Source organism: Poecilia formosa, unplaced genomic scaffold (assembly GCF_000485575.1).
Source record: "Poecilia formosa unplaced genomic scaffold, Poecilia_formosa-5.1.2 Scaffold12, whole genome shotgun sequence".
Lineage (NCBI taxonomy): Eukaryota > Metazoa > Chordata > Actinopteri > Cyprinodontiformes > Poeciliidae > Poecilia > Poecilia formosa.
This window is the reverse complement of record NW_006799951.1, coordinates 997,575-1,021,223: the sequence shown is the minus strand read 5'-3', so window position 1 is coordinate 1,021,223 and position 23,649 is coordinate 997,575. Positions and strand designations below refer to the sequence as shown.

At 37.7% G+C, this 23,649-nt stretch overlaps 1 protein-coding gene and 1 long non-coding RNA gene across 3 annotated transcripts in view; both read left to right on the top strand.

Moving 5' to 3' along the window:
- The first annotated feature begins 2,559 nt into the window (after positions 1 to 2,559).
- LOC107835549 (uncharacterized) lies at positions 2,560 to 3,133 on the top strand. The gene is made up of 2 exons (XR_001661339.1): positions 2,560 to 2,736; positions 2,840 to 3,133. It is a non-coding gene; the product is annotated as an uncharacterized LOC107835549 (long non-coding RNA).
- Positions 3,134 to 6,623: 3,490 nt separating this feature from the next.
- Positions 6,624 to 23,649, top strand: part of lrmda (leucine rich melanocyte differentiation associated) — a 243,575-nt gene continuing 226,549 nt past the window's right edge. The window contains exons 1-2 of one of the 2 annotated variants that reach the window (XM_016667922.1): positions 6,624 to 7,115; positions 7,841 to 7,941. In XM_016667922.1, the coding sequence (XP_016523408.1) occupies positions 7,074 to 7,115; positions 7,841 to 7,941 (143 nt within the window). In that variant the 5' untranslated portion in view covers positions 6,624 to 7,073. The remainder of the gene's footprint in view (positions 7,116 to 7,840; positions 7,942 to 23,649) is intronic. The other variant, XM_007545263.2, reaches the window with a different exon arrangement.

Sequence of the window (23,649 nt, the reverse complement as noted above, 5' to 3'; positions counted from 1 at the left end):
CACTTTATCTTGCCCTTTGTTGTGTTTGAATATCTATATCTAAATAAAGACTGATATTCATTTCTGCTTATGCTAATTCCTGACCTTGGTAGCAGGCCACTCCCACTGAAACCACTCCAAATACATGTTGTAGTAACACTTAAGAAATTATGAGGCACCCATGGCCAAACAATGTATGTTGTTGTAGACTGGGTTACATTGCTGGTCCAACTCTATAATTTGATTTTGGGATATTCCAAATCAAGTTATAGGGCTGATTTAACCACTGAAACACTGTCCTGTTAAAATACTTGTGTAAAATTAGATCTAAGATGACTAATGCTAAAATGTACAAATGGAAAATAACATCATCCAAACGTTTTTTTCTTTTTTTTACGTTACCCATTCCCTGATGTTGATATGGTGTTACATATTTCATCCTTACTCAGAAATAACACAATTATTGCACATTACATCTAATATTTTAAGTACCAAGTCTTGCCACTAATTTATGAATTAAGTAATATAATTTATATTTATAAATTGTTATTTGTGTAACAGTTATGGTGCTCTTGGGAGCCCCCTGTTGGCGTGGGGGGTCCAGAGGGTCTGAAGGTTTAAAACTTTGTTTTTTTTCTCACTGTAACACAAATTGTTATATTAGTCACGTTCAAATATGTCAGTACTTTTAAAATTGCCCATTCAATCCTTTATAGCTTGGAATTTATTAATTTTCAAGTTTAGCACAAAAAATAATAATTATTATATACTAAATATATACTTTGGTTTCCTCCCACAGTCCAAAAACATGACAGTCAGGTTAATTGGGCTCTCCAAATTGCCCCTAGGTGTGAGTGTGTGTGTGCATGGTTGTTTGTCCTGTCTGTCTCTGTGTTGCTCTGAGACAGACTGGCGACCTGTCCAGGGTGTACCCTGCCTCTCGCCCAGAACGTTAGCTGGAGAGAGGCACCAACACCTCCCGACCCCACTAAGGGACAAGGGTGTAAAGAAAATGTATGGATGGATATACTAAATGCCTAAAACATTTTCAGTCAGTAAGTAAAACACAGGTTTTAGACAGGTTCCAACTTCTATTTTGATGATTTATGTTGATTTTTTTTTTCCTTTGTTCAATGAAAACCTGATAGTTCTTAGCAAACTATATCAGGTTTTGTACTTGCTATATTAATTTGGAAAAAAATCTGTCAAAATCTGAATCACCAGGTCAGACCTCAGAAATCGGTTTTGGCCTGAGAAAGCATGATCAGTGCACATCTCAGCTGGTTTCTGTTGCTGTTGTTGTTTTTTGTTTTGTTTTCTACAAGTTATAGATTTTTGTGATTCCATGAGGAGTTTACCAACCAAGCAGTTTGTTGCTCGCATAAAAGCCACGAAACTACTTCTTATCCCAACCGTGTTGGATCTTGTGAGTTTTGTCGGGAGGTCTTTCCAATTTATGGACTTCCCGCCTCATCCACCGACAACCATCAAACCAACCGCTTCGGTTTAAATTCCCTAAACAGACAAGCGTTGACAGGAATAGACCAATGCAGTGATGGAGGGATGCGAATGTCACATGTTTTCAGTATAATATACACCGCCCTTCTATTTCTATCTCCACCCCTCCGTCAAGTGTCAATTCTGCTCCGCCGCAATCAATCAGTTATTTGTCAGGCGCTGTCAATCCATCGGTTGATTTATGTCAGCTATTGTGGCTGATTACATGCAAGTGTTGCTGCTGGCGAAGTGAAAAGAGAACAAACGGAGAGACGCCGTTCAAGAGACACTAAGTTTTTTATTAGTATTATTGTTGTTATTATCATAATAATTATTATTATTATCATCCGCAAAGTCGCATCGACTCGTTTAATTTTAAAACGCATCTGTTAAAACACGCATCCTCATTTTAGATCCACTTAAAGGAGAAAAAAAAGCAAGCGGACGTAACCTCGGAAGCTTTATTAAATAGCAGCTTTAACTTTCGGAGTTCTCAGTAAAACACCTCGGAGGTGGTATGTACATGATGAAACTTTAATAACTTGCAGACAGTCTCGCTCACATGTTGTGCAGAAGCTGTTCGTGCTTCCAGGTGCGAAAGTACTTTTGCTATAATCGGCCGATTATGGTGTTAACAAGAAGCTTTGGGGGGGAATAACACTACAGCCATTAAATGTTGTAAAGTGAAGGAAACAAAGGGCAATAACGATGGATTGCCAAAAAAAAAGAAAAGAAAAAAACGGGGTGTGGGGTTAAGTTTATTATTAAGTTATTTCCTACAAATAAGTTTTAGCTAAAGTGAGGGAATAAACCTTAAGTTACTTTTTTTTTAAATGCAACGTGTTACCATCACTGCTTTCCCAGTCTAAACGCCCTTGTCATTTTTGACCAAACGCATCTTTTGTGTTGCTGAAACCTGTCATCTGCTGAAACGACACAGACGCGCAGCACTATAAATTAATCATAATAATAATAACAATAAGACACCCAGACATTTTTATTGTGATGCCAGCTCTATTTTATTTGCATACAATGGAAATGATTTATTTTCTTTAGAGGGCTAAAAAAAAGCGTAGAGGAGAGAAAGAAAAGAAGAGAGATGGGGTGGGGGGGAGAGAAGTTTAAAATGCCTTGAACTATTCACCGCTGAGATGGCTAATCAGTATTGAGGCTCCGGGGCAATCGGGCAGCTTTTCAATGTGGTTTTCCCTTTCATCTCAATCGGGGGATGGAGGCGCTCAATTAAAAGCCTATCAGTTTGTAAGTAAATCAACGCCTATCAAAGTTGTCACATCAAACAAAACGATTATTATTGCAACCCGCCTCTGCCATTAATCTCTTTCTGTGGTAATCTGCTTGACAGGTCGACTTGGAGAGTAAGAAAACCTGGAGTGGACAGTGAATGAGGATAAATTCTGCTTAAATAGCTAAAAATAAATAAATAAATAAATAAATAAATACAAACGCAAACATGTTAGTAAAAAAGATTAACTAATAGGTGAAACTTAAAGGAGATGGGGGAAAAAAACGTCGAATACATGCTGCATAATAGTCGTAATATTTAAATGAAGGCCTGTAATAATAACACAAGTAAGAATATCATTGAGTCGCAATTATGAAGTTTCAAATTGGCACGTTTTTGTGTGTATTCGCAAAAGAAAAAATCTTTAATGCAAACAGAGATGTGTTCCTTCAAAATATGTTTTCACTTCTGTTTCTTTCTGCTATAGCAAAGAAAGAAAAAAAAAACATAGTGGAGCGTTTCATAATATGCAAAGATGTGTGATTGATAACAGCCTTGCTGTTTTCTGCGAGGGATGTCAGTCCCTGACACAATATGTGAATTATTAGGGCAAAGAAGGGCAACCATAAATTTTCACTGTCAGGCGAAAACCCTCTTTATTGTCCGCATGACAAATGGGGCTCCTGCACCAGACACCAAAATGCTCGGCATTCCTCTTAAATGGGAACACATTTCTCGCCACCATAATTCACCATATTTAAATAGAAAGTTTTAATATCCCTCCACCGCCATATATTTCGCCACACACTGACATGTTTATGAATCACCTCGCATGCAAATACAACTATTTACATCTCGAGGGGAAATATATTGGGAGTTGCAGGATTACTGGGAGCTGCGTGTTGGGCCGACGATCTAGATTCACTATTAAAATAACTTTATTAAAGCTTCCGCAAATTGTTTTTGAGTCAAATTTGTGTGCTGCTGAGTACTGGAAATGTTAAAAGCTATTTTCTTAGCACTTTCTAGATTAATAATTTACTTTAAAACATCAAATCAATGTAACCAAAATACAACTATACACGTAACTTTATGAGATAAAATGAAACAGAGCGCTACAAAAAAAAAAAAAAAAAAAAAAAAACCTTACGCTACGTATTTTCTATATCCTTTTCATAAATAAAACTCCAACGATAAATGACGTTAACTTAAAGTCCGTGATGTGACATTACCTTACTATACGCTCCGACGCAGAGGTAAATGGTAACAAAAAACAACAACGTTATAGCATTACAAGATACTCCGTTTGATTCAAATGAGGTGTTTTCTTTTTTCTTTCTTTCTTTTTACGCATGAGTCAAACCGGCTTTCTGTCGCCCATGACGCGCCGACAGAAGCGACAGAGAGGACTGAAGCCATGCAGACTCCCTCCGCTCGCTCCAGCGTAAAGAAGAGAAGAGGGAGAAAATGAGCTTTTCCGCGAGTGGGAGGGAGGTTTCAGGTGACGTCACGAGGCACTCAGAAAAGCAGAAGAAGAAACATCCGCTCAGAAACTTTCTGGTGTTTCTGCAACAAAACGACAGAATAAATGTGCCAATGTGTCATTCATATGTAATATTTTACTCACTCACGTGTTTATGTTTACCTTGTGTTTATGATGCAAGTGCAAATACTGTGCAAAATGTCAAAAAGATTGCGCATTAGATTACTAGTGATGATAATTAAGTTTTTCAGTTGTTTTGATAGATTTCTACGCCGTGCAGACCTATATGCCCCAACTGGATTATTGTAGTGTTCTGATATAGTTAGAACACACTGCTTGTTTCACAGGGTTTTTTTTTGTTTTTGTTTTTGTTTTTGTTCCTCCTATAAATACTGAATACCTATCAGACACTTAAAGGGGCAGTATTCTGTACTTTCCTGGAACATAGTATTAATTTACTGCACTATCAAGTAACTATGTTACCTTCATTTGCTATAAAAATGTTAAATCAAATATGACTTAAAATAAATTTGATGTGATAAATTAATATTGGGCCTCTGTCTCTTTAAAAACAAATCCTGTTTCTGAAACTTTGCCTTCAGAAAGTCATCACAACATCACTCCTCTGTTGACCCTTTAACAACATTTTCACTAGCATATATGAGCTCAGCAGATGCCAGCTCCACCAGGGGTTTGCTAATTGCTGCTGTCTAGTCTGAAGGAGTTGGGTGGGGTAGTTGCGGAGGAGAGGTGCTCTGTGGTACAGAAGCTAAGAAGCTTGGGAGTTTAAAACCTTGGAAACTGCAGCTCAAAGTAGGAAGGCTTCACTAGGTCCACCCAGTTGAATGGTTGCCAGAGGAGATTAAAGGATTTCTCAAACATGCATGAAAGAATCAAAGGAAAAATCAAGGTAAACTTTTTGATGAGGGAATGAGGAAATAACATTACACAACATAACATGATGTAAAGCTCAAAATGGTTGATTTTACATAACATTGCCCCTAGTTGAAGTTGTCTCAATGACCAATTACTGTCATTGGTCATTGAGAGAGGCAGTGGTGCTAAACAAGGCAACAGTAATAAGAACAAGAATATTTAATCCATGGATTATAGCCGCAGAGGATGCACGGTATTTGTGAGGGTTAGTGACCATGACAGTCCACGAATAGGTAAAAAAAAACATGATTACTTGAATTTTAATAATTCAAATACAAAGTGTGCCTTTCTGTGCACATTAATCCACAGTGGAAACCATCCAGCACTACAGCAGAAGCTAACACCTACAGTTTTCCTTATATCAACTCTTGGGGGTGTAGAGCCGATCTATTTTGGTGCTAAACCATCCGGTGATTTATAAACTAACAAAGTATTATGTTCTGAGTTGCAAGGAGACAGTGTATGCTCTTTAAAACTTGGGTGATGTACTCTACTTTCCTGTTACAATGAAAGCAGCAACGTTTTGGGTCAACTGCAAATCTCTGATTTTTTAGGCAGTTTAGACCTGTGAATACATTACTACAGTGATCAATACAACTAAAGATACATGCGTGGATGTACAAATAAACATAACTTGTTGTAGTACCCTTTGGCAACATCAACTGCTCTGGTGTTCAGAAATTTCAGTACATTCTTCTTTGAGGAATTGTTTTAATTTAGCTATTGTTTTTTTCTTTCTTTCTTTAAGCAGTAACAGACTATTTTAGGTCACGTTCAATGGGCGTTAAGTCTCAACTTTGACTTGCCCAAACAAAGACCGTTCTATTCAATATGTTTTAAAACTCTCAGAGGTGGCCTTACAGGTGTTGCCTGCTGTATAACCCAAACATACTTAAAATTAAAATCACAAACTGATGGGTGAATGTTCTACAAGATTGTATAGTTCATCGTTCCATTAATTATTTGGGGGAGGGCACTCACACACCCACTCCAAATAACAATTCAGAGAAACAAATTAGCCTAGCATGCATTATTTTACATACGATGAAGCTGGGAATACCCAGAGAAAACCCATGCATGCAAGAGAACATAATTCTTGCTGCAAAGCAACAGCGTTAACAACCTTGCATTTCTGGATGAAGACATTTTCAAAATGATGTAGTATAAATATAAATATCATTTTGGAAAAAAGAATATTTCTATGTGGACAAACTGTCTACCTATTGTACTTTGCATGTGTAGAAGAAACTCGTGTGGGTAGGGGACCGAAACTGGTTCTACACCTGAGGCCCAGAACCACCTATATTCAGCCCTGGCTGTAATTAATGCATATAGCCAGGGTATATAAAAAATTATAAATAAATACTAGGACTCTCCATGCCTGCTTAATACATAAAGTATTTGAATGTTACTTTTAAAATATAATTACTGAAATAAAGTAAATTTTCTCTGATACTGTAATCTGCTTTCTCTGAAAAGCTGGTAAAATGACCAGGCGTGGCTCACTAGGAATGCGTTTTGACCTCCATTTAGGTGTTTCATGCGTCTTTAACTTTCTTCATGATACTGCCGTTGCCTTTTTCTATAGAACAGGTGGAAGCGCGCAGGCATAACAAAAGGCGAGCCATGGTAATTGACAGTAAACGCCATGCTAGTGGGAGAATACATGGAGTCGTCAGGAGACAGTCAGCAGCACTGAGGTTTTACGAGTTAACAAGCAGTGACCGCGTGCTTCCGCAACACAGCGGGTCAGCTGATTCAAGCGGCACGCGGAAACAGTAAAAGCCAATTGTAAAGCGTCAGAAGAACCTGCAACCGCGCCACATTCACAGGAATCAATACTGGGTGTCAACAACGTGAGGGAGAATACAGGCTCTGACTTCCACTGCTTAAAAAAACACAAACAAACTCCGAACTGTCATTCAGGAGGACGTCATGGCTCAGAGGGAGTCACCGGTCGTTTTAAATGGGACTCAAGTAAGTCTGCCCTGAAAACTTTCACCGTCCGAGCTCCTCCTCCTCTTCTAAGTGCTGCTTTATCGTCGACTTATAAACTGGCGTTTAATTTACGAATACAATTTGATTGTGAGTTTGTTTTTCGCCCCCTCTGCTGTCATGTGACGCACTTGTTGGCATCACACACATGGCTTTCAGTTTTCAGTTCGTTTTACAGCTTAACCGGGAAGAGTGCATGAGTGTGGTGGCATAATTATGTCAGACAAATCGTGAAATATGCTGTTAAGTACACTAACGTTACAGATAGGCAAGTGTCACCGAATAGAAATGTAACGATGCCATGGCTGGTGGGACCAACACATCAGCTGGATCTATTTACACCAGTCAGTCCTATTGGCATCCCTCCTGCTATTATGTGTCTGTCTCAGAATATTGACAGAGCTTTGTTTTTCATGTTACAGTTACTGTGGTAAACGATTCCTCCTCTTGCATCTTTCAGCACCAAACTATGCACCAAAAAATATGATGCACAGTTTGCACCATATTTAACTCTTCACACCTTTAAGTGAACAATACAAAAACTAAAAACCTACACCAACAAAAAAGCAGCTGTTGGAAAAATTCACACATTGTTTAAAGTAGCTTAAAAATGGATCTTATGAAATATAGCCTATATTTTTTGAAATGTTACTAATATAAAGAAAGCTCTCTCTCACTACTGTTTTTATTCTTTGTTACTCTTGAAGATATCATACATTGGACAAGACTCTAAGGACATCCCCCACTTTCTTGGAGAGACGTATGGCAAGTTTGCAAGACGACTGGATCTGAGCTTCAATCTGCTCAGGTAGGAAAGTTTGAGTGAATAAATCATACACATCCACCTTATTTACCTGCTTTGTTGAGCTTAGTGGCAGAAATGCACCATCAGTTGCAGTTGAAAGTTTTGGACCTAGTCCGCAGGTGGCCAGAGTATGATGAGGACAAACGGCACGGATGAAAAGTAGAAATAAATAATATGTACAATACATAATCACCATGTTAAATAAAGGAGCAAACAGTACGATTCCTCCATTGAGATGTGGGGCAGCATCTTATCGGAGCTGCTCCAGAGGAGGCTGCCATTTCAACAGTAGGACTTGTACAGCTTAACTCTCAAATGGAAGAAATAGGTGATGAAAACATTAGGTTACTTTGTTGTTCAACTCTTGTCATGCCTGGCAGGCTATAAATTACACCAGAGGACACAGCTTTGTGTTTATTTATTCTTTATTTACTATTTTTTATTTATTTTTTGCAAGTTGTCTGTTAAGCAGATTTAATAAGCCATGTTTCAGTATAATATATCTCACTCACACATAGTTAAAAGTAGCTATAAAATAAATGTTTGATTCCTTACGTCTGGTTCCCACAGCAACATTTTAAATATCAGTTGATTTTCAAAACCTCATTCATGATAATAAAATGTAAATAAATAGAACATGTTTGGGCCTACATTGTGTGGTGTAAAACCACATGGGAAATACAACACACAAACAGATTTTCCTCATAAACCTTGAAGTGTTGGATGGGAAATCTCGTAAAACTTCTCGAGATCAGACATGAGTTTAGGGTAAATAAACATGGCCGACGAAGAAGAAACAATGGCAACAATGGTGATAGTTTGTGGGCTGTTTTTACAGCGAAAAAAAACAATACGACAACGCAACAATATGATGTCCTCCAGACTTTTTGGTGCGCCTTGGTGGCAGTTTTGAATTTTGTATTTCCGTCCATGTTCCCGTCACCTCGCTTTCTGATTGTCTAAACGTCAAATTTAACAGGATGCATGCTCGTGTGTCTTCTGGGAAACACCAGATACATTAGAATGTTGGACCAAGACAATCCAACATGTTGAATATCCCAGATTTGAGGCCGGAGTGCTACTGACATCCGACCGACTAGATCACTCGTCCTTTAAATCCATTTACCCATCCATTCATTCATTTATCTATTTATTTATTCACATTGTTGTTTTGAGGAATTGAACAGAAAATTGTTTTGTTTTATAATTAAGAATATTTCGTATCTGTTTTAAGCCTATTTGATGGATATTAGATATTGTGGAGTTTTAATTGTTTAACTTGGGAAAGAATATCATCTATCCTGGTTATTTATGTATACAAATAATTATATACTTACACAAATGCACGTTATTTACTGAACAACTGCTTGTATTACATTTATCATTTTTAATTTCATCAAGCATATAAAGTTCTACTGTTCACATTTGATCTCTGGAAGGGAGTGAACATTGACACATCAAATAAGTGTATCAAATTCTTTATTTAAGCATCATTTCAAATTGAACTGACAACTCTTGTCAGACAGTGGAGACGTTCTCATATTGACACCACGACTTCATTTCACTGTCAGCTCTAGTACACCAGGTGTAAATAGATGCACATCTTAGGCAAACTCAGTGGACTGCCTTCAGCATTATGCACTTCTTCTTGCTGCTCAAGTCAAATCGAGAGGGAGACATTGCCAGAGCTTGTTGTAGCTAATACGCTTATTTCTGTCAGTTCAATTGACAACAATCATCCGGCAAGCTGACAATGAGTCGCAATGAGAAGCAAGGAGCTGTCTCCATCTTTAACGGAGTCCTGTGTGTTTTGGTGTGCTGTACATATGCTTGGTTCCTGTGTAGGCTTGTGCACCTGTGCTCGTGTGGATCTGTCTCTGGGAGTACAATTGTGAGTGGCTGGGCAGGTAATGGCAGGATGAAATTATGGCAGTGGGCTGTCACACCCACACCTCTGCCTCGGTGTGCTGTGGTGTCAGCCTGTCTCATCAATGTGTGGAGAAGTGTGGCTCACGGTGAGATTTCTGTTTCGGGACGGGCTTGGTTAGGGTTGTGTTGTCCACTTTGTTCCAGGTCAGGTGTGTACACATTGCAGCGAGGTGGCATGTGCTGCATTGACATGAGTTCTCCCTGTGACTGGAGTGCACTTTCGGTGCCTGCATCTGTTACATTCAGTGTTATCACCCTGGACTCATTCGGATTGAGGAAGACACATGTCTGTGTCTATCACACATGATGCTAACAGTGATGCTTGTATTTTCAATGTCTCTTTACAAACAAATCACTTTGGTAAATCCTTAAAAACATTCCCAATTTATTCTTTTTTTTTTTCCAGTATGATCGACACAATGCACAGACTGTTGTGTATTCATCCTGAGATATTCCAGGCCTAAATTGCAGAATAATAAAGTATTCTGTTAAATGCAAAGTTGGCTCGGAAAGTAATACTTCTTTTTTTTGTTTAGTTTTTTTTGTTTGTTTTATTTACATTGGACTCTCTCTTGAAGACATTCACTTGAAGGCTCTATTTATCTAAGTAAACAAAACAGTCAAATAAGTGTGTTCTGCAAGGTGAATGGAAATTTTAAGATGCTGTTTTGCTAACTTATCAATTTGCTAATTGTTTACTTAATCCATTGTTGGCATAAAAACCTTCAGACTGCAAGAAAAGTAATGTCTCTAAAAGTCTATTTAGGAATCTGCCTGAGTATAGAATATAGTTTGCTTAAGCTCCATCCACATGAAAGTACAAGAGGAGGATCAGTTTTGTTATTAATACACCAATAGTTTCTGTCCTGTTTTTAATAGATCAAATACTGAAAATTTTTGTTTTATCTTCCTCAGATTAATTAGTTTTTCAGTCTGAAAATACATCAGAAAACACAGTTTTCAAGGTGATTTGTTTTACATCTAGGCAACAGCAGATAAAGATCATTGACTTTTGCTTAGATGTGTAAATACTAAATAGAGATAAGAAGTTTTAACCTCCTAAATTTCTTTTGCTTTGAAAGCCACCACCTTGACACAGTTGTTAGAAAAACATTCACTTACGGTATTTTTGATTTGTGCAATCATAGCAGTGTGTGATAAACCCACATGCTCTTCACTCATTGTGTCTTCAATGATCATGTTGTCTTTGCCATTTTATGTGGGCTTTACTGTGTTGGCCACCTATATCAATATATATCAATTGTGGACATTAAGACCCAATGGAATCCATCCAAAACCTTTTAATTGCTAATCCCATTGATCTTGAATATAGCCAATAACCTATCTGGTTTGTATGCAGCACAACTCGCTATATGATTTGAAACAATGACATTTCCTATTTTAACATTTTAAAGACATACAATAGATATAAACGCACAAAACGTTTGACTATGTGTATGTCTATGTCTGTCTTGGTGTGTGTCTAACGGGGTTTGTGTTCGCCCAGGCCATGTTGGTGATGGCAGGCGTTTTGCATTTTAATGACAAATCAAGTATGCTAACTTGCCTTTTAAAACGAAAGTGCTCTAAATGTCGCCCGGCTGTCAAAATGAGATGTAAGTAGTCTGATGAAAAGAGAACAAAGAAGACAAAGTAGGGAGGCCTGGAACACTGAGAAATGAAATAAAACCTTGTATGGCCTGTCAACTGTGTCGTTTTATATTCATATCTGAGGAACATTATAGTATTACTCCACCGCTCAAGCCTCACTCATCTGTCTCCTTTAATTCGTCACAGACGGCACTCTGTCTTTCAAGTTGCTGTATGTCAACACTGGAAGGGGCCTGCTAATTGACAAATGAGTGTCACAGACATCAAGTGCTCCTTTTCTAACCAGGCTAGGTAGAGTTTGGTTGTTTGATGGTGATGGGAGGAGGAGAGCGAAGGGGTGGGGGGTCTTCTATTGGCAGAAGCCCAGTAAGCAGCATTAGACTTGGCCCTATATGAGAAGTGACAACAGGAAGAGAGCCTGTCATTGTCTTGCCTAAGTGTTCAATCTGCAGAGATGCCGGTATGCAGATAAAGTGTCAGTTAGCAAGAGCGGATATGAAACGTTGGCAGTATGAAGTCCTCAAATCACTTAACTGGGAGCGTAGTGTGGGTATTTCTGGTAATAGTAGCGGCGTACTCTGTTCTGCTGAGGAAATGTATTCCATATCCCATCTATCAGGCCTGTTTAGGCACATATTCCAGGATAACCTGATCTGTGTCTCATCAATTAAGGAGTATGCAGAGCTCTCCCAACCCTAAGAGATTTAAACCAGATAGATAAAAGGGACATGGTCTGGCAGGAAATAACTTATTCATATGAAGAACAGTGGTATTTTGTATCATTCAGTGGAACTGGGAAAAAAAATCTACGTTTTTAATTTTCACTGGGATGTTCTTTAAATGACGTACTACCCCTGGGAACACATTGGGATGATGTAGAACAGAGGATGTGGATTCTTAATGGATAACTTGTCTTGTTCTTATATTTGTCCAATTTGAGATTATATTGTGTGCGTGTGTGTATGTATTTGCAGGATTGCTGCAACCTTTTTCCCATCTATTAAAGGTAGTTGAAAACAGTGCAGACACAGAGTCCCCAGAGATGTGGGGAAGTAAAAAGAAAAGACTTAAACCAGATAAAATATTTTTAAACATTTAAGATATTCTGTACTGAATTGCATTATTTAGCTAATCTAAATTTCATTTAAATGGGACAAATTACGACATCTTGGAAAAGTATTTATACTGCTGAAATTCCTGTACAAATTCAAATGAATTAATGTTCACAGTTTAATACCCAGACATTTTGGGGAAGAAAAAAAACAACAACCCAAAGAGCATTAGTTTACATTCATTTAGCATTTCTAATAAAACAGTTTTAAATAATATATTTATTGTGACGTCATTTGCAAATTAGGATGCCGATTATGGAATAATGTGGTTTTCAGCCTAGGCCAGATTATTTAAATCAGTTTGTTTTCCTTTAATTTGACCATATTCCCAGTGAAGCTGCTGACATTCATGTATTTCTTGGCTTTCTGAGTCTTGAAGTCTAAACGTTTGATAGAAGATTTACACATTAAGACTATGGTTTTAATTGTCATGTTTTAATTGAGTTTGAGACCGCAAAGGCTTTAATCTTTTAATATATATATTTTTTATGGTTCCAATATCTATATTCTCATAAACAAAGTCCATTTTCAAATACTGTCGTGAGCTGGAATCCCTTCTAGTTCATAGACAAATGTATTAGTTGACCATCTCATATTAGACCAGAAAATCCTTCACTGTGTTTTTGGGAATGAGATTTCAGAAACAGTTGCTGCCATAATCAAATGTAAAAGGTAGTGTGCACCACACCTAAAAACTAAATGTTCAAATCGGTAAGTTGACAATTTACAAAGACCTGCACTCTATGAACTTTTAAATTTCTATTCCTGCATTGAGGGGGCAGTCAGTTTATACATGAGTAAGGAATGTAGAAAGATGTTCATCTGAACTTAGTTGTTTTTTTCTAAAGGCATGAGTTGCCCTCTTACTTCTTGCATGAAAATGATTTTGGAATCTGTACCATTGTTATTCAAGTATAGCTTTATCCATTTCTCCACATATTTTTGGTTTTCTCTCTAAAAACGTTTGAATACAGTTGTTAAACAGCTAAGCCTGACGTTGAGATCTATAAATGCATGAATTCATTTTGCCCCACTTCTCCCTCCATTGCTCAGCTCACTAAATATATTCACTCTTGACTATTGCTTCAGCACATTAGCAAACACCTCCTGCTATGTATGTTTAGTTCCTGACTTCCAGTTCTACTTGCTGTCTTAGGGAGCTAGTCACAAACACTGGCGCCCTAGGAGTGTTATTTCTGAAAATGTTGTTGGTGAGACACTGTCTCAAGGCATAAACACACTCATTGCATTAACAATAGATTTGGTACCACTGATCTTTGACTTGTATTGTTCTTTTTTTGTTGTTTTTTTGCCTTTCATCCTCAGTTGTCATCTTTCTACAAAGGCTTGTGTAATAAATTTAGTGTTGATAAGTGCCTTGGCTTTGTGTAATCACAAAGTCAAAGTCTCATTGTTTTTCAAGCTTCTTGAGGTTAGTTGTGGTGTGATCAATTTAAAGCATGCCAAGTTTGGTCATTGCAACAATCTACTCAGCTAAGCTGCAAATATTCTCAGTATTACTCAAATCACAGAAGAATATTATGCAAGGCGTGAAACCAAACGACATCAGTACCATTCTTTTTCAGTTAGATGAATCATTATTGGCTTACTCTTTTATTCCTTAAAAATATATAAGTTTATTTAGTAGATGGGATAGCTTATATTTTTTTAAAATGGGGTTTTGTTAAGTAGTTGCTGCCTTACCTGAAGTTCTATTAAAGAGCTAAAAATTAGAGAAATTATAGTACACATAAAAAGTGCTGCACTGCATCCTTCATGAGGGTTACTGAAGAATGGTCTCTCGTACCTAAACCTCTGTTGTGTACTGCACAGATTGTCATAGATGAACAGCTGCAGCTGCTTTGCTAACACCATGCATTCTGTGGTTTAACACAGTCAAGTAGCTGTTCATGTCGGGCTTCATCTACACAATGCATTTTACCGTGAATATGGTGCGTATGGTATAAATCTTTAACTGATTGTTAAAACACAGCAAATGCTCTAGACCCATCACTGTCAAAAGCTGCCATCAGCTTCCCATCGCCTTCCCAAACCTGCTTTCCTGTTCAATCAAAGACCATCTTGTGGCTTAGCATCCTGAATGGAAAAGAACAGCTTTACGTTCTTTTTGTTCACATTATATACACCAGTGAGTGATGCTGTTCCTTTTATGACCACGTCACATTTTTTATTGTATATCCCAAGATGGATTGCGTGCCACAGACTCCCAAGATTTACAGGCCTTCAGCTCACAGTGGTTGAACATTAGAAGGGCCTGCTGACATCTCGCCAACACTTTGGAGGAGGAGAATAAAAGCTGACATTTTATTGGCTCAAAAAGAGAGAAAGAAAGGGAGAGAGGAGAGTTGGGCTTGGGGGAAGGGGGAAAAAAGGAGGAAACTCGGAAAGGAAAAGCGATTCTGTTTCTGTACTTTATTTTTCAGCGTAGCCAGCTGTCATGGGAACCCTGCTAAAAAGGCAGAATTTATTGGGTATTATTTAGAAACTTGTCAGTGGTAATGACTACAGCCATGATTTCAATTATCACCCACTAAATATAGCTCAATTCACTGCCTTGCTGGCCATAATGAGCCACCCTGACATCATTCCTCAAAAATTCGATACCATGCTATTTTAATATTTTATGTTGACCACTGATTTAATTTTGCTCTCTGGTGCTTGGCATGTGGTAAGGTCCCACTCCCTCATGCACAGTTGGACAGTCAGAGCTATTGAGCTCAAAGCTGTCCCAGGGTTATATTTTTCCTTCATTGACAGAAATCCAATTAGTTTTAGTACACAGTCTGGCTGAGTAAAATGGGTCTTAAAATCTGCAATATGTTTCCTTGGTGTTTTAGCAGAGTGCAAAGCCAGTGATAGATCTTTATGATTTGAGCTGACGGGGTCCAAGTGGACTCCATCTTTTTTTTTTTTTTTTTTTCCTGTTTTGGCATGTGAAAAACAAACTATTCATGTGATTTAGTCATTTTGATAGGCGTACCAGATTCTTTTGATTTTGTGTAAACATCCACTGCGCGTTGCATGCTCTGGCTAAGATCTCTGGTCTCGTACATTTTTAAACATTTATTAAATACTTTACAAGCGCTACACAAATTCTGCCGAAACACCATGTAAATATGAGCGAGGGGGGGAATAAAGTCAGATGTATAATTCATTAGTGACATGTATACTAAGTAGACCATTTGGGGAGAGTTAATATGAACTCAGGTTTTGACATGAGGGTGTGCATTTTTAAGCGAACATTAAAGGATGGATGATTAGTACTGACACTCAGCTGTCAATTACATATTTGCTACTTGAAACTGATATTATAGGGGAATTTTGATATCATTAAGCAGATTCTTTCTCTTTAGCTCTTTTCCGCTGTGACAAAGATTTTAATGTGTACACCACATGCTCAAGTCATTTAGGATAGTCAGGTCCTCTCCATATGTACATTTTTTTTTTTTACATTAAAAAAAAAGAGTGCCGGGCTTTCACTTGAGACTAAATATGTGTGTCTTTCAGCCCATAACTCAGGCGCTGTTTATGTTCATCCCATCACATTTAGCCATCTCCTAGATTGATGATATAAGCAACTGGAAAGCATGGAACATATTAGAACAAAGCATGGAGAGGGGCAGCCGTACTTCTACTTCCTTGGCTGAATCCCAGGTGGCATAAAGACGGGGAGGAAAAAAGGTTTGGAGCCCGTTTTGGACGATGAACAAAGGAACTTCCTTTTGGTATGGTCTCAGCAGTTTTGGTCGCTTCATGGTTTCCAATCTCCCATAGTCTCTCCTTGTGCACCCGGGGGTGAAAAGTGAAAACAGATACATGAATGCATTCATGCCAAAGTTTTAGAGGATGATTGCAATTTTTGCTGTGTTTTAAGAGGGGCCGCATGATAAATTCTGTCAGAGGACAAATAAATCCTACTCAATAAAGTGGAGTTGGAAGCTTGTGCTGGAGAAAAGGGCCTCACTATTTCCTAATGTCTTTCCTTTAACAGAGTTGTGAAGGTGAGGGCATAATAATGCATTTTATAAATATTCTAACAAGGTTTAATCATTATTTGACAATAACTTGAGTGGGATTGTTTTTGCACATAACCCCTCGATTGTGCGATTCCTCTTTTTGTTTCCCTATACTCTTGTAAAATCCTCCAACTGTCAAGCCCTGGACAGCTGCGCCACATTCTCAGCGCAGCTGTAACTCATTTCCTGTTTCCATTTTAGATAAGCTTACTCACATCTTTCACAGCTTTCGCTTATAAAAACCTCAGACTGTCCATCCAAGCCGCTATCCGTAGAGGTTGATGTTGGTCAGACAAGAAGATTTGCCCGAGATAACAGTCCCTCTGCTTTCACTCGCTCCCATCTTCTTGTTTACTGTCTGCACTCACCAACTCCATTTGCGAACCACGAAGAGCAAGTTTATAAAACGAGAGTAAAAGAATGAGCTCAGAAATCAAGGGCAAGTTACAGTTCTTTTGCAGCTACATCTGACATCCATCAGCATGGAAATATGTTTTAATGGTCAGGCAGGCTGCAAGACATCAGTAAACTGTTGCCTCACTTTTCCACCCAGGGACATATTGAGATAAGAACCAGTGATGGCATGTTTCATGTCTATTCTGCTGACATGTCTGTGCTGGAAAAAACTACAAGGAGCAACCCTTCCCATTTTTAGGCCCAACAGGCTCTCTTTTTTTAAACCCTTTTAAAGCAGTGTTTATTCATCAGGATAAATACATCATCTCCCATCATACTTGCTCTCCTACTAACTGCCCTATTAGCTAACAGTATGATTATGAGAGCAGCACACCAAATACCCCTCTGATCTTCCATGTCTGCCCAGGCATTTGGTGATGTTTAAGAGTTTATCCCCAGTGGTAATGGCAAGATAGCTTTTTGTATTGGGGGCACTGTAGAGTTTCTTTATTTTCTTTCCTCTGTCTGGTTCACGGGCCCCTGGGTCTTCCAAAGCTCAGAACATGTCTGTACTCAGATGCTTCAAAAGCACCAAACAGCAGAGCAAGAGCAGAAGGAGGAGGCAGATGAAGAGGAGGAAGAAGAAGGGATAAAGGAGAGACGAAAGGAAATGGGAGGAGGGTAAGGAATCCTCACAGGGATGAAGAGTACATGTACAAGCAGACCAGCCAGAGAGGCCCAACAGGGTCTGCAGACTTGTGATCTGAAGGCCGTTTCTGTGTCAGTCAGATCAAAGTCTGCAGATGAGCAGGAGAAATCCCTTTACCGTCTCCGAGTATGGAAACCCTTATTGGTCGCTAGGTAAGAGGAGGGGGTAATAACTGAGAGCTGCCATGAAGAGCTTTGGCTTGTGTTGATTTTCATTGTTTTTATTTCACTTCAAGCTGAACAGAAATCCTCCCAAAGAGAGTGTTATTTACACAGCTTTTGGCTCTTTGTTTTGGAGAATACCCAGCAATATGCATGGAACACGCCATTGTGTTTAACAGCCATACTTATCAAATCCAATACATAAGTTAATATAATAGCTACTAGTTTACTACTTTGTATGGTTTGATTAGTTGGGATACTGCATTTATCCTAAAAATAAAAGGGGAAAAAAGCAAGATGATCAAAGTTCTTATAAAATACAACAATCATTTTATTGTTTTGCTACTGCTAAAACAAAATTGAGTATTTTACACGGCAAATACTGTTCCTATGACTTTTTAAAATTCTTTTAATTTTTAAACAGAGTGGCAAAAGGCTTAAGATTATTAGCACTTCTTGCTGTTCTGCTACTCATGGAATACACAGAAAGCTAATGTTAGCTGGCTAATTAGCCAACCTTTCCTCTGCCGGTAAACTGTTAATCAGTGCTCAACTCAGTTGAATTTTTCTACTGATTACCACCATTCAGCTTGGTACTGCTGTGACTGCTGGCAACAGTATGCTGTAGGATGAACTTGTAAGGCTGACTGCAGTGCTTAGGAAATGAGAGGTGTCCATGTCAATATGTAATAAATATATAATATAAAATCTTGATACAATTTTCTTTACAAAAGTACATTTTTACACAGCAATGTTTCTTCATAAGGCTCTGAAACTGATAGTAAAAGCTTGCTTGGAGAAGATGTGATTGACTGACTGATGATTTTTTTTTATCCATTTGCATGACAGCTGCTGCCATAAAAGTGACATTTGAGATTTTGTGCACAAAGTACACTGGGTTACCTGTCACTACATTTATGAGGCAAAACTTGATCAAATTTGAGTCTGTGCACTCACTTTGTTCACAGTTGTTGCAAAAGTTGACCCAAAATTTACTGTGTGAATACAGACAACCTTTTAGATGATGAATTGCTGAGTTTTGACTGTTGGACATTTCTACAATGTCATTCAGATTGAGCAGCTGAGATTTAAATATATCTCAAATGTATTCGAAAGCATTTACTCTACATTACATTGATCATGTTGAACAGTAACAAAGGACAAATCGGTCAATCAATGAATCACACAAACATATATGGGTGTGGCAACTAAGGAAACTATCTGAGCTGCAACTGTTTAAAGTAGAAATGTTCTGGTATCAATGTGTTAAATAGCAATATCAACCTCTGTATTGTATCTGCATAACAGTGGAAAATTAAATCATTATTCCAGATGAGCTCACAATCCCTGTAGAGATTAGGAATGCGACCTAAAATTGAGCCTGGGGGAACACTGTGATTACGTCTATAAATCAGTGATTTGAATAATATGTTGTTTTATCAGTCGGATCAACCCAGAGCCATTTTCAAACTGTACCATAGAGGCTACCTAGAATATAAGTCTACATGCTTTAGGACATCCTTAAAGTATCACCAAATGTAATTTTTTTTTAGCAAAGACATAAAAATATTTTCATACAATATTTATTTACATGGAGGGTATTTGCCAGAATCAAGTTAGACATATAGGAGACCTATAGCGTCTTTCCACTCTGAATCCAAGACAGTTTGTCATTCAAACTCACCTTCTCACGCTGGGAGCATGTAGTGAGTGTATCCTTCTACAGGCCCGGCTGTTTAAATTAATTATTAGTTTTATAGCGAACCCTGAGGCCTTGCACAGGCAGCTAATCCCTGTAGAGGGCTAATCCGACCCCACGTTACAGAAAATCAATGCTGTTCTTTGGTGTAGGCGTGCCATCAGGGCACGGGGACACATGTCAGACAGGCCTCCTGATTTTTTTATGAGATGTGTTTTTTGAAGTGGTCGAGCCAGTGTTGGATGCTCGAGGTGGCCAGAATTGAAAAGAGTATCCGGAAGCGATAAAAAAAAATAATAAAAAAAAGAAAAGGGCTTGTATTTCTCAAGGGGTGCAAGTGTGTGTTTGCGTTTTTTTTTTTTTTTTTTTTTTTTTTTCTGAATTATTTTAGCTGAAGCTGGACAAATTGATGGATGTGGAAAAAAAATGCTGCTGCCACAAATTCGTGTTGCATGCCTTTATCATAATGATTTTTTAAAAATATATTTCATCTTTATAGGTTAAGAACAAATTCTTATTTACAACAACAATCTGGCAGGGAGAGGAGAAATTTATACCAATGATGAAAGTTGTATTAATATTCATTAAAAAAGTATCTTGTACTTAAATGTAGTCCTTGTTATAACACACTTCGTTTATGTTAAAATGACCTTCCAGCACTTTAAGAAAACATTGAATATCAATTTGTTTTTTGGATGATTCTCTTGCATTGGTTGATTTTTATGGGATTTTGTTTGTCGTGAAATAGTCTGAACTATGTCATGCTTGCTATTTTTCTGCTGTGACGGCTGAACTGCCAGTTGAGTCTCTGTAAACATCAAGCTCCACAGCTTCCTTCATAATTTGATGAAAGGGAGGGATTGGAGTAGTCATTTTGAGAATGTCAATTTGTGTCTTTTTAGCAATAAATCTTATCTTATGGCCCAAAATGAGAACATCCTATTTTGTCTTGGCAATGATACGGACAGTCTGTGATTTGAGATCAGTTTAATATCTTGTCAGATTTGATACATGGCAGAAATTGAAACCACCATTCATTTTCTTTCGCCCTGTCAGGGTTTAATACCATTCAGAAAAGATATGAATATTTCTCAATCCTTGGTCTCATTTCATATTCTCAACTGTCTGTCAGTAATTGGAGGATAGGGAGTGAGAGATGATCTGACCCAGTCCCCTACTTTTTTGCACCTCTCATTCTGCCTATTAGTTTAGGCTTACCAGCTTTCTCTCTCTGCCATCGAGACTGGCAGCTGAAGATAATGGCTTTCATAATGTGTGGAGCTTCATTCCAAGCTCCTCCATGTTTCTCTTTATAGGAAGACAAAAAATGTCGAGCTCAGTCAATGCATTAATTTCTTCTGCTGGGATATTAATGGGATGAACCTTGCTGCCTTCAGCTTTTTGTTATAGGCTTCGAATACCTGTGCAACAACACTTTTCTGTTTGCCTGTAGAGTTCACAAAGATCTTAATTTTCATTTATGCTAAGACAGTCAGCTTGGGAGGTTAACATGACTGAATACCTTTTAAGGTTTTTACCCAATTATACTCGCTGATTGCCAGAGAAATGAGATCTGGCGATATTGAAATGGCTGAGTAATTCTTGTTTGTTTTGCAATGTTGCCATCAAGTTGCCCTCAACATGTGTCATCTGGTAAACTATGTCTTTCATGGGGCCAGGTTTTAAAGTTGAGTGAAATAGTTGTAGTCGGGAGAAAAAATTATTTTGAAAAGTTGTTTACATGGCCAGTTAATAACTTCTCATCTAATTGGTTGAAGAAGCCTCCATTAGTTTTTGTGACTGCATTTTATTCTCCCTCGCTGAAAACAGTGACAGAGTGACAAACAACAAACGTATTGTAAGCACTAACGAGACATTGGCTAAGCATTGCATGGTAATGATGCTGAAGTTAGCATCCACATTTTAGGTCCTTACAGTACAAAGCTAAAAAGCTGCTTGTTTCTTTTTCTTGCTCAAAATTTGAATTAGTTAAATTCAGGGCTAGGTATTGCTAAAAAAAAAAAAAAAAATCCTCACTATTCAATTCAGTTTTGATTCTTTGAGTCGCACTAGATTTTAATTCAGTATTGAATTAAATATTTTGATATTAATTTAGTCGTACATATACTACCTAATAATTTTACACATCACTTATTTTTTTTTCTTTTACATTTTTCCTGCCCAGATGAAGTGCTTATACAGATGAACAGGTGCCAAAAATGACATTGACGGTGTAATTTTTATACTGTTCAAATTACAGTTTCAAGCAGTAAAATATCTGAAACTAAAACAATAGCACAGTAAGACGTGCTCAATATTGAGAACAAAAGTTAAAGCACAATAGTACCGTATTAAAATTTAGATAACGTGTATGTAAACGTGAATAATTCTCATTTACTTGTGGAAACCGAGATAATTCACATAATTTGTGAATCATAATTTTTAAGCACATCTCAGCGATACTGATATTCTGACTCTCCCTCTTCATCAGTTGATGGTGTTAAGGAACACCAAATACCTGTTTGCCAAGCATCAATAAACTAAAGAAGAGGTCAACGACTTCACATTGTATGCAACACTGAGCTGACATAACATGCTGCTCCGAGCAGGCACATTCAAGATCGTGCAGCATCATGGCCACTATCTGCGCCACAGTCACAGGTCTGCAATGGGTGCCTGCTGGCCAAAAAATGGTGCTAGGTGCTCATCTACCACATCAAACTTGCTACCACCCAGTGCCCTTTTTCATCTAACAGGTTGAAAGTGTAAGAAATATACATAGTACACTCAACTACGAAATGTCAAACGTCCCCATGGCTCTCGAAAGTGTTGCTCACCATGTCACAGAAATAACATTCCTAAAAAATATTTTGCCATGTCATGAGACCTGTGGCTTTGACCATTAGCCCCTTATTTGCACAGTGACGCATTCTTCATTTATAATGATTCCCATTTATCAGTTCTGCTTTCATCTACTAGATATAATGATGTGTGGAAAACCCTCGTGATGGCACATTCAAAAGTAACTAAGTTATACAGATAAACTGCTCAATTTTGTGTTATGCAGACCTTGTTCTTTATAAATAAATAACATGACAGTTGCATCACAATGTTTTGGGGGAAATATTTCACACTACAGATGCTCTCTGACTGCTGCTACTCCATGCTGTTTAATAAATACACGTACAAGAAGCTCCCATCACAGCAACAACTATTCTACACTTTTATAATACATTCACAGCAAACAAGAGTAAATCATTATCAAAATGATAGATGTTCCCCAAGTCCTAGTCCAGCCTGGGGTGTTGAAGGGCTCGTCCAAGTTAATCCTCGAGTTTCTGATTGAAATTAACAATAACATGCAGGCTTGTCTGGCTATTCACCTGCACTGCTGCACATTATTAATTCAACCGATTCACTCTAAGCTAATTTAATACATAAAACATTTAAAATATTTATCTATCTTGAAACAGTCAACATAGTATATGAAAACTGATTTTTGTTTTGAATCATTGTGGGAAAAAATTCAATTTATCTCTTTTGGAAAAAACAAATATCTATTACTGATCAAAGAAAGCAGAAATGATTCAGCACCTGACAATGTAGTAGTTTGAGAAATAAATTAAAGATAATTTATTTGTGTCTTTGTACTGATGTGGTTAACAGCTTAGTTATACTTGGATTGTCCCCTCCTTTACTATGTAGCATTTTACATAGAATTTTGAGGCTGTATAATTGTATTTTTTCAAAATAACTTGCATTGGTTTTTCACTACATTCTAATTGAAAACCTTTTTGTGATAATTAGTTTAATACTGTAACAATACTGTGATTTTTTTGCCTGCATTAGCTACCCCAATTAAGCCTTACCCTTTGCTTAAAGTTGTTTATCTAAAGCCATCAGCCATTATGTTTTCCTGTTTTCTGTGAACGATGCCCACAACTTGAAATTATGATACTTCAAAGATGACTTCTCTGATCACTGGCTAACACAAATCACAATGTAGATGAAAGTGAAAAAGGTTTTTTGAAGAATTTATTTTTCCTTTTAACATGAA